At 26.5% G+C, this 12772-nt stretch overlaps 1 protein-coding gene across 3 annotated transcripts in view; it reads right to left on the minus strand.

Annotated features, from left to right (window-relative positions):
- Nucleotides 1-12772, minus strand: part of LOC100214907 (4-aminobutyrate aminotransferase, mitochondrial) — a 69564-nt gene that overhangs the window by 914 nt on the left and 55878 nt on the right. For all 3 annotated transcript variants that reach the window (XM_065800750.1, XM_065800751.1, XM_065800749.1), the window contains one exon: nt 8574-8720. In XM_065800750.1, the coding sequence (XP_065656822.1) occupies nt 8574-8720 (147 nt within the window). The remainder of the gene's footprint in view (nt 1-8573; nt 8721-12772) is intronic.

A 12772-nucleotide genomic window follows, 5' to 3' on the forward strand; every position in this document is an offset into this window, starting at 1 on the left:
TTTGCACAACTTTTAAATAAAATAAAATTTAAATAAAAATTTTTCGATAGAAACAACTTTTGTTTCTATTTATTTACAATTTTATACAGTGAACAAATACAAGGAATAAAATTAAGAGAAAATATACATAAAATCTGTTTCAAAAAATTCTTGGTCTTTTTGTTATAAAGATTTTGTCAACAACTCTTGTTGTTTAACCTTTTCTGATTCAACTTTATCAAAGTTTGCTTGGCCAAATAAGCTTCATATTTTTGATGAGACTCTTTAGAATACTTAATTAAGTTACTTGTTATTAAAAAATTCATAACTCCACTAACTTTATTAAGTTCATTTCTTACTAAAAAAATTGCTGCAACATTTTAATTTTTATATCAAAAGGTAAATTATGCACGAAAGACAAAAAATGATTTTTTTTTTAAATCATGCCTATTTTCAATCCAATGATAATTTCTTCTTTTAAGTAATGCGAACTTCCATAAAGTTCTTATTTATAGAAAATCCTCTTTCTGGTGTACTGTTGCCATGACTAAAGGATAAAACACACTTAACAAGTGCAAGTAGGTGAGTGAATTTCCAGTTTCATCACATTTAGTCCCCACTTGAATCCAATAATTAACTAATCGTTTATATATTGATGTTTTGCTTATATCATTTAGGTAACAAGTATTAAAAACATGAGACCAGTACAAAGTTTGTTGTTGGGTGGCAGAAGTAGTATTTATTTGAGAATTAATACAAAAGTGTTCTGGAATAACTTCATAAGTTAATCACTGATCTCTAACTTTATTACACAGAGTCTCTTTGGTTGAAGAAATCTAACTTAGGTAAAAGACCAAGCAAGTTAAGTTTTCTTGTAAATATGATGCAGGGGAAATATAAAACTCTTGGCACTCAGTCCTAAATTTTCTTCTACTGAAACAGGCATCATCGCATCAGTAACATTACACAATGTTACTGATGAGATGATGTTACAGACAGTGACTAGAACTCTCCATTATCATTAAAAAATACTCTTAAAGGTTTATTGTTCCAAAATCCTAACAGCAACATATTTAATCAAAAGTCATAGTGTTTCAGCATGTTTTTTAGCAAACTCACTTATCAAATTCATTTATTAACTAAATTAGCATCAATTAAAAGTTTATCAACAACCAAATTAATTTATCAACTAAATTAGCATCAATTAAAGTTCATCTAAATCAATGGAAAGTATTTTAATTATTAAAATGCCTTTTCTGAAAAGAGTATGAACTTTATGAAGGCTACATGTACCAAGCTCAAGAAAAATATTGTCAGACTTTTTCTTTAGATCCAATGATAACTTTATTTCAAAAGCTTTGTTAACGGATAATTATTCCAACATGTAAAAGATTTGAAGAGTCTAAGTCAGTTTCAAAGCGACATTTCTTGTTGTACGTAAATTTAAAATAAGTTATAAAACATTAAAAACAGTATCATACTAACTAATTTTTTTTTTTGGTGATATTTCGGTCTAATTTGTATAGACCATCATAAGACGTAAAATACCAATTTAAAAACCGTTACAATATAAAAATTTAAAAATCATAAAGAAGCCATTACAAAGACGATGCCAATAAAAATTGTTTTATTTTTTTATGATTTTTTAAATAGTGGTCTCCAACTATTTGAATCAACTTTTACCCCGTTATCTCTGTTAAGCAGTACCAGGTATTGTTTAAACTCCTGAGATGTTTGCGCATAGTTAATTTCAAGCAATTCCCTTAATTTCCTTTCATGATAATTATTATTTTTAGATAAAGCTTTTGGGTGCAGCCAGTCGAATATCCCATGGCATTCTTTGCAATGCTCAGTTGCTCCAGAAGCATGCCAACTGCCACTCATGCTATTAGTTTGGTATTCTATGCTTCTTTGCAAAATTCTCTTTTTTGTTTCCCCATTGTAAATTACCCCACACGAACACGTAAGCTTGTACACCCCAGGGTTGCTGTTTGGCATTAAACTAGATTTGTTGTTACAGAGAATTGTTTTTAAATTAGGTGGTGTTGTAAAAATCACTTTGACATTATATGTTTTTAGTGCTTTTTGTAGTATCCAAGTGTTGGTAGCCAAGGTAGCTTTATTATCGCAACATTATTTACTAGTTTTTTTGTTGTTAGGATTGATTTTCCTTGAAAGGTAATTTGCGGCAATTGTTTCTAGATTTGATCTCTTTTGACCATTTTCAACAAACATTTCTATTATAAACTGAATCTCGTTGTTAATGTATTTTTCGGAGCAGATTTTGGTGGCTCGTGATATGAAACCTTTAAAAACTCCAGTAATAATTGCAGGGTTGATATTTGAGTCAGGTTTTATTTGTATGTTTGTTATTGCTTCTTTACAGTGGACTTTAAAATCATAATGGTAATTATTTGTGTTAGTTATTTTTATATCTAAAAAATTTGGTTCTCTTTGATCATTTTCAACCTCTGATGTGTACTGAATATCGGAGTCTTGTTGGTTTAATAAAATAAGAAATTTGTTATGCTTTTCAACTGATTCAAATCTGGCATGGCTATCATCAACATACCTCCTATAAAATTTTGGTGAAAAATTGTTGCTTTCTGCAATATGTAGAGCTCTTCTTTCCAATTTTTGTAAGAATGCCTCTGCAATAACAACCATCAGTGATAATCCAATCGGACTTGAGTTATGGTATGGTTCTAATTTCATTTTTATACAAAAAATAGCATCGACTAAGACATAGTTCTATTAATTGGTGGATGTGAGTAAGTGTTAATTTGGTTCTTGTTTTAAGATCAGTTATATAATTGTTAAGATAATTATCACAGGTATGGCTTTATCAATTGGTATTGATGTATACAAAGCTATTACATCATATGATACTTGAATTTCATCTGGACTGACACACCAGAATTTTGCTTCATTAACAAATGATGTAGAATTCAACAAACGTGATTTGTTTTTGTTTAGGGTAGGCTGAATAATTTTAACAAGATATTCTGAGGAACCATATGGAGGAGTGCCAATGCTAGAAACTACCGGTCGCATTGGATAATTTTTTTCCGGCTTGTGAACTTTTATAATGCTGTAAAGTTGTGGAGGAATACAGTCAGACAGATATAATTGGAAATATTTTTTATCAAATTTGTTTTCTTTTCTTAATTTGCACACCAGTTTCTGGAACTTTATCATAAGTTTCTGGGTAAGATCATAATTTAATATTATTGAGATATTAACTTCTTTATCGAGTTTCTGAAAAGCATAGAACTCATTTATAATAACAAATCCAGAATGATGATGGTCTATACAAAATAGACCAAAAATATCACCCAAAAAAAAAATTAGTTAGTACAATGCTGCTTTTGATATTTTATAACTTATTAAGTCAGTTTTATTAGTCAGTCAAATTTAAAATAATGATCAACAAGTTGGTTGCAGTCACAATAACCAATAGAAAGAGAACCACAGTATATTACTATTTCTATTTTTTTGTCTGATGAATTTGTAATATCAGGTTTTACTTTTAACATACCGAGCTGTAACTGCAGAGCCCAAACTGTACTTGACATATAATTTTTGATTCGCTTATAACAATTGCCAAAACAATTTGCTTATAACAAATGCTTATAACAATTTGCCACAACAGAATCAGAAAACATTTACCTAAACCTTGCATTGTCATATCCTGTTGACTTAAAGTCATACTTACAATTTACAACTTGTAAAACATTTCAGCATGAGAAACTTGGTCATTTATATGCACATTCAAACATCAGAAAGTCGAGATGATCCATTGAACTGCTTTTGTTTGTTAGATATTTTAATGTGGTTCAAAAAAAAACTTCAAAGTCGTTTCACTTTCATTTTAAAAGTAGTTTTAATTAGTTACTAAACTTTTCTGAACTTGAAAGAGCGCATTCTCAAAATGCACGCGATCATTGGAGAAAGATCTATCAAGCAAGTTAAAACTTTTTACCTTTTGGAATTTAATTATTTATTAGTTTAGAAACATTACATAAAGAATCAAGATAAATAATCATCATTAAGATCATATTATAATTGAAGTAAGTATAGAAAATAGTTTAGCAATTTATATATAACATTTTTATTAGATATAAAGTAGAAAGGATTACTCCTTTTAATTTTTAAAAATGTTTACATTTTGTTTGTTTTAGCTTTTCTTTTAGCTTCATTTATTTATTTTTTAGCAGTTCTGTTTTTATTGAGTTTATATTTTATTTTTTAGAAGGAAAATAGGGGGATGGATGAGACCTAACTATTTTTATGCACCTTTTTTCCAATAAAGGAATAATACTAATGCTATATTAAAACTTTTTATAAAATTGTTTATTACTACTTTAAAATTTCTGTGATGCTATTAACTATTTTTAATCTTTTTTAGAAAATTTAAAAAACTAAATTAAAATTTTGAGCCAACACTGACATGTTATTGTATGTGAAGGTTAAAATTTGTTATGAGGATTACAGTTTTTATGAAAAAAAACATATAAAGGTAAAGAGTATTATTTGTATATATATTTATATTTTATATATTATAGTTTGTATATTTATATTTTGTTTACTATTATTCTTTTTAAATTTTCTCATGTCATTTTTAAAACTTTTTGTTTGCATAATTTAAGTTATATATGTTTGTTTGCATAAATACTTTTTTGCTAAATATGTGTATGTGGTAATATGTGCTTTATAACTATTTTATGAATGTGTTTTTTTATTGTATGTATATGTGTTATATAATTGTTTTATAAATGTGTTTAAATATGTTATATAAGATTAAATATATATATTGTGTTTATAGTTGGCATATATGTTTATATTATGTTGTTTCCATGTTTTCAAAGTGCTGTGACTTGACAAACGTGTAGAGCAAGATTTGTCAACCTTGCCAGCCTAGCGATTTACTTATAGCAAAGGTGTGACTTGGCAGTGTTTAGTGTCAAACTGCGCCTTTATTATCAATTATTCTGGAAATACATAATAATATCTTTTAATAATATTTTGCATAATGTTGTTACCTATGTTCCATTATATATGAATTTTATGTTACTTAAGTTATGTTATATAAGTGTTATATTATCTTTGGTATGTACTATTCTGGTTTGTTGTTGTTATGATGTTGTTTTTTTTGTAATGTTTTGTGTTGATAGACATTTGGCTTACCTTCACGTTGGTGTCCATTGTTAAAAATGATAAATAGGTAATTTCATTATTGAATCTTACTGTTTTTAATCACCCACTAAAAGCCAAGACAAATTATTTTTCATAGACATTATTCTTGTATTATTGTACTTATATTTTACATTTTTTATTTCAGATTTATTATATGAAGTATTTATGTGATATAGAACAAAATATTGTAAATTTTTGTGAATTTTTTAAAAAATATTTACTAATAATTAGCCCAGTCGACATTCAATGTTCAACATTGCATACGCCATTTTTATGTATTTTCTACACTTTTCTAAACACCTTTCTTATTATTCACACGACTTTATAAGCAAGGTCTGCAAGCAAATTTGAGCTGATAATTTTTCTTGTCTTTAAAGGAGAATTGATATTTTTTTTTTGTTTAATATAGTTTGTTTAAATATATTAGTTAAAAAACCAAAAACAAAAAATGTTTGTTTTTGGTTTTTTACTTATCTGTTTTCAGTTTCTTAAGAACAAAAGAACTAAGAAAGTTCAATTGAAAAGAGCTGAATTGCTTTTTAGTCACTTCAACTTTTCAACTTTATTAGAAGGGGTAATAATAACATTTTTAGACAGTAAATGTACTGTTTGGTGTAAGTTTGGTGACAGTACTGATTGGTGTAAGTTTGGTGACAGTACTGATTGGTGTAAGTTTACAATTTTGTTTTATTTTATCTTATTTTTATTTTATATTAGATATATATTTTACGTATTTAACATAGAAAACTAACTGTTATTTGTTGACATGTAAGTTTATAAATGTGTCTATATTTCAGTATATTTTCAGTGATTATATTTTTCTGTATATTTCCAGAATTCCTGATGTTTTTTAACTGTTAGTTTCTCCGGATATCCAAAACATTTTCTATACATACAAGTTTAGGTGTATGTTTCTGTAATATAATTGTTTTTTAAGCTTTTTTACTCATCACTCATAGAAAAATTAAGAACAATTAAAAAAAATTGAAACAACTTAGCTAAAAGCAAAATTAAGAGGAAAATAAGGGAAAATATATTTTCTGGATTTTTTCTGGATATTTAAAAAAAAAACAATTTTCCGGATTTTTAAACTATGACCTGGATGATCTCTGTATTTTATATTTCTCTGTATCTATATATTTCCTTTTAAAAAAATAAGTTTTACTGAAAGTAGTTGGAAAAAAATATTGCTTCTCCATGTTTTAGTTGGGAGTTACTAGAAAAAAAGAATAGAGCAAGGAAACGGGTTGACAGAAGACTTAAAGAGCTGAAGGTTGTATGAGTCAGGAAAACATGAAGATGGGAGAGAGTTCCAAAGGGTTAAAGTGTGGGGAAAAAAGCTAGACAACTAAAAGTTTTTGGAGCATGCAGGGACAGATACAGTATAAGAATAAAACTTTGATGAATGACAAGTCAAGTGAGAATGAGTTTTAGTAGATGGAACTAGAGATTAAAGCTCTTTTAAGCAGCGTCCATAATAGTATTTGTAGAAAAAAAGAGATGCAACTTTGCGTCGATGGGAAAGAGTCTCAAGCTTAGCAGATAGTCCAACTACGTTTACAATACATTTTTGGACCTTGTCTAGAAGAGAAAGAGCATCATTAGAAGAACCAGCCCAAAAGGTAGGAATGGAATCAGGAGAAAGAAAATGGCAAGCACGATAAAGAGAAGCAACCTTAGCAGATGCTAATTTAGCAATCGATTGTATATATGGTTTCCATGAAAGGTCAGTAGTAAATGATAATCAAAGAAGATGTAAAGAAGAGGACTGAGTGAGAGGGTTACAATTCATCAATATAGGAATGTCGACAGTACTGCAATAGTTTGCAGTAAATAACTGAGTTTTGTTGGAGTTACCTATATAAACTTATGCAAAGATATGGATTTCAATAAATATTAAGCTGAAATTTTTACTATTTATAATAACAATTTATAAGTTTTAAATTTGAATGATTTTAATTTTTTTTTATAAATTTAAAGATATAATTATGTTTTTTTTTAGTTGCATTTGTTACCACTTGATTAGTTTGCTTACTATTGAAACATGGTTTTAATTTAGTAAATTTATATGATGTATAATTTACTCTATTAAACATTAGTCGACAGTTAGGGAGAAGCTGGAACTTTACATAATAAAATAATTTAAAAATAATTTTAAAATAATTTAAAAATAATTTTGTTAACTAGTAGCATAATAGGTTTTTATGGTTTTTTTAAGTTTTTGTGTTGTGTATAGCTATTTTGTGTTATAGCTATTTTGTGCTACGATGTTGTTTTTGTTATTATCATTAACAGTAACTTTTATTATGCTTATAAATACTTATTGAGTGTTTTTTTTACTTTTTTTAACAAGCTGCCTTGGAAACAGTCTTTTGCTCCCTCTCTCTCTTATAAATGAGAGTTAAATAAGCATTAATAAAGGGAGCATTAATGAAACCTATGTAATAATTGTGCTCTTACATATTTCTTAATACCAAAATTGGTAATGACCATGTATAAGAAATATTTTATGAGTTCCTTTCTAGTTTATGATATAACTGTTTAGCCATTGTTTAGCTATAATTGTAACTTGATTATTCAAATATTCTAATAAATAAAATTCCTTTAGTTCAAGTATTTTAGTAATATCTTATTGAGCTGTGGTGTTATTTCTTTTTTTAGGTTTCGGCAATTTTCTTTACTTTTTTTTTTCTTTACTTGATTTTGACTAATAACCCGTATTACGGGTTGCTTACTGCTAGTATCATATATGTTTATATCATATGATATGTTGTAGAGAAAAAAAAGACAAATTAATACTAAAATTGCAGTGTTAGGCAGCAAAAGAGCTAGATAAACTGGATAAAGATAAACAAATAAAAGTTATGCTTTATAAAATTACAAATAAGAGAAAAATTTAGAAAAGTGCAGTAAAGGAGTTAGGCCAAGCCTGCTGTTTGCGCAGTTTATAAGTTATTGGCTCAGAAGAGATGTTGTGGCTCTAGTGGTGGTTTCTATTATACAATTGATATTTATTTACTAATATACTAATTGTCCTAATAATACAAGGTGCTTGTAATATTATTGTTTTGAGCATAAAAAATGCACTTTTGTTGAATACAGAGAAATCTAAAAAATATTTTGAAATAAATGGTGATAGAAGGATTAACTTAATAAGTTTTGCTATATTAAAGATATAATTGGATCAGTTGGTTGAAAAAAAAGACACCACTGGCAAGAATAAGTATTTTTCTATATATTGCAATATATATAGACAAATGCACACACACATAGATACATACACTTATGTACCCATAGTCAAAATTCTGGATATGTACCAGTCGTTAAGAATTTTATCAAAACTTCTTTTCTATTCTTATATGTATATATAAGAGTGTATAGAAATTTGAAACACTTACTTCTAACTTCTTGAGACCATTTAGAAGAACTTCACCAGATCTTTGAACTTTATCTAGTAACTTATCTTTTTCAATGACATCTAAAACTGTCTTTAGTAATATTATCCTAGCTTGATCACCCATCCAAGTGTTGAAAATTCGAAAAGACTTTAAAAAAAAAGGAATACTTTTCAATCAGAATAAAATAAATAAAATATAATAGACAAAATTATATCATATCAAAATTATATCAGTAGGGCCCTGCGAATCAGAATTTTTAGTTTCAAATCAAATCTCTAATCAAAGCGGGTATTGATTTGTGAATCAAATAGAATCATGAATTGAACTAGTAGTATGAGGAAATCCAAGTTTAAGCATCATTTTTCAACAAAAAAAAAACTTTATTTAAAAATTATTTTTTGCCTAAATTATTTTTTCAGCGGTTGTTTGGAAGCAGCAGGATAGAGCAGGCCATATCAAGACAGTGGGGCATAACAGGACAGTTATGCCTGAAGCCTTATATTAGCCTAATAAAATTTTTTTCCTAAAATTTTTTTTGATAAAACATTTTAAATTATTGTGCTTCATTATTGTGAAAAAAAAAAAAATAATAATTTTAAAAATAATAATAATTTAAAAAAATAATAATAATTTAAAAAAATAATAATAATAATAATTTTTGAAATACTAAAACGCATTAAAAGTACGAAAATGCATCAGTAAGTTTGCTAAAAGCAAAATTTGTGTATTTTCTTAAGCAATACAATGACAAAGGATTTATCTTGAACTATTGCTAATTTGCCTTATTTATAAAATGTTCATATTTTTCAGACAGTATTTTTTATCCTTTTTTAGAATCTTGTTTTAAAATAATATATGGAATCAAACTTTTTGAATAGTTTTAAATACAGTAAAATGAATTTTGTGGGGCATATCGGGACAACAAGCTAATGACTATATTACTACCATTTTTTTTACAGTTTGATGATTTTATTTTTAATCTAAAATACTAATTTCATTATTTAGAAAAGCAGTATAAGTTCAAAGAAATTGTTATTTTTATAACTTAACTTTGATTATTAATTTTGATGTAAACAACGATGGTAAGAAATTAAATAAGAAAGATCAATCATCTGAAATGGGACGAAATGCAGTTTTAGCTGTTAATAAAAAGAGCTTAGAATTCGAAAACTTGCTAATACATATGACATATTTAAAATTGCTCTACATTGGCGTATTGGTAATAAGCCAGCCCTTCAAAAATGTTAACAAATAGTTTCAGGATATTTTTTATGTGATTTATGTGATCCATAGTATTTTTTGTTTAACTTAAAATTTAGTAGTTACCAATTTAATACTAGTTTTGCCCTACTTAATTTTTAGAACAATTTCTCAAATTTGTTTGTTTAAGAATATTTTATAATAAAACACAAAAAGTTTTTTTTATTTTAGTTGTTATTATGGGAGTATAATTTGTATGGGTATGTTACTTTTTTGAGATTTTAATGTCTGAACATGTTTAAATGATAAAATTCCTTCATTTTTTATCACTTTTAAAGCTTTACAATTAACAAGTAACTGCTGCTTTTTAACTGCCCTGCTTTGTTCCACCCACTTGTTCCACCCACTTGTTCCACCCACTTGCAAAATGTAACTTTGCTAGTCTTGAGTTGCGTTAATTTGGTTGTCATAGATTATTTTTAGAAATTTTTTTTCGTTTTTCCATTTTCTTTTATCGATGAATTTTAAGAAACTTATAAAAAACTTAACCATGATTAGTTTATCCGAAACTAGCATTTGTTTCTTAAGTGTCCCTATATGCTCTGCTCTACCCTATTACAATTATTTTCAATAACAATTACTTTACTGAGATAAATAAAAACAATTCGTTAGCATCTTAGCGTTGGACATCTTAAAAATTCAACAACACTTACAAAATAAATAGTGATTCAAAAAACTTGAATCGAATCTTGAATTGAAGCGACACTTGGTTCACCAATCGAATTGATTTGCAGGGCCCTAATTATAAGTAAGCATTTTTATTGATTACAATAATCTAAGTTTTATATTTGATAACTGGTGATTAAAGTAAATTTGATCATGAGTGATCAAATTAGAGTTGATTATCGATGTTTGAAGTTGACTTATAATTGTTAATCAATGTTCATTTAATCAATGTTCAATTAATGATCAATAATCAAAGTAGATGACTAAGGATAATCCATAATCAAAGAAGACTTTTAATTGATGACCAATGATTAAAAAAGACTCGGAATAATAATTAGTAATAATTGCATATTTATAATTGATGAATGACAATTAAAGTAGACTCACAATTGATAATTCATAATCAAATTAGTTTAATGGTTGATGTTAAAACTAAAAGTTATAACTAAAATAATTAATGATTGATGAACAATTATCTAATGATTGGTCATCATTTATTAAATATTTAAGCTTAAGGGAGTAAAGTTTAAAGGCAGTGTTTCTTAATATAGTAAACACACTTCGTATGTATTTATGTTTAATGACAATAAATGGCACCCGAGAGCAATTATTCTCTGCCTAAAAAAGAATAAAGAGCTATCTTTGGTCAAAAATATCAAACAAAAAAACAATTTATCGATAAGTTTAGAGACCAGCATTCTTCACAAAACTGATTTTTTTATATATTGTTACAGATTTCGTACGCTCTAAATCAAGAAAAAATTTTAACATTTTGTGATTTTTTTTTACTTTTACTAAACTTCAGTAATTAGAGGTAAGTGTACAAAGTAGTCTCTAGAGGTAAGTGTACAAAGTAGTTATTAAATACCAAGTAAGTTAAAGGTTAAATTAGGTAAATATTTTTTCTACTAATATTGTATAACATAAAACAAGTAATTTGATTTCTCTATTTAAACATAAAAAAATCCAATCTATAACTTATAAGTATACATTTTTGTTGTTGTCATATGCTTAAACAAGGCCCTTAAAGTATAACTGACTGAGGCCTGAAATGCCTTAATCTGCCACTGTACCATACTAGCAGTAGCAATAACTTAAATTTTCAAAGCTTCAATTAAAAGTAACTAAAGTAGCATTTGAAAGTCTATTTGCCACGGATGAAGATGAGCCAACGTTAGACTGTTTAGACTGTTGCACAAAATGTGGATAAATTAACAATCTGATCAAATAAAAAATAATTGTAAAGTGTATATTGATGATATTAAAACCATATTAAATTTGGATTCTTTAAATAGCAGTTTACTTTTGCAATAAAACTTTAACAGTGTTTAATTAATCCAAAAAATGGCTGATTGAGTTAAATATAAAAAAATGTTTTGTAATGCATTTTGGCTTAAATATCGAAAATAAATTTTTTGTTAACAATTAAATGCATAAATAAATATGTGTGATTATTACAAAAGACTTAAAATACAAACAACAAAAAATATATTAAAAATATATTATCAAAGTCCTCTACAAACTCTATACTTCAAGAAATGTATTAAAAATATATTACAAAGCTCCTCAAAAAACTCTATACTTCTAGAAATAATTAAAAATATATTACAAAGCCCCTCAACAAACTCTATACTTGGAATGATTAAACACTATAAGTTTTGGTAAAAAGCTTATAAACTAATGTATTGTACACAGTATATATTAGACTTCTAATCAAGTTCTATGGTTCCATTTAGTACCCATTTAAAAAAAGGCTGACATTAAAATATAAGAAAGTATTCAGCACAGGGCAACAACAATGATTTATGTTTTGAAAAATTCATATGAAGGCTGAAATAAATAAAAATATATGAAGAAAAAAAAAAGAAAAATGTTATGAGAATAAATGTTATGAGAATAAATGTTATGAGAAAACAAAAAAGTATTTTATTCAGATTTTTTCTGATATTTAATGATATTAACTTTGTTAAATTGTAGACACCAGTTTTTAAATTTAATTTAACAAATAAAGGTCACAGTTTGAAATACTCAAGAGAAACATGTAAATACCAACCCTGAAATTAATTTATTACAAATCTTTTTTAAAAAAATTAATAATTCCAATAATTTTATTAAAAAATTATTTGAATTAGCTAAAAAATAAAAAAACTTTGACTTTACCAATAAAATTTAGAAATAAATAGAGGATTTTTCAAAATTGTTACATGTAGTTTTTATGAAATGACTGTCATAGTGCTAATAAATTAGGCATTAGTAGGGTCAAACTAAATACA

Source organism: Hydra vulgaris, chromosome 07 (genome assembly GCF_038396675.1).
Source record: "Hydra vulgaris chromosome 07, alternate assembly HydraT2T_AEP".
NCBI classification, from domain to species: domain Eukaryota; kingdom Metazoa; phylum Cnidaria; class Hydrozoa; order Anthoathecata; family Hydridae; genus Hydra; species Hydra vulgaris.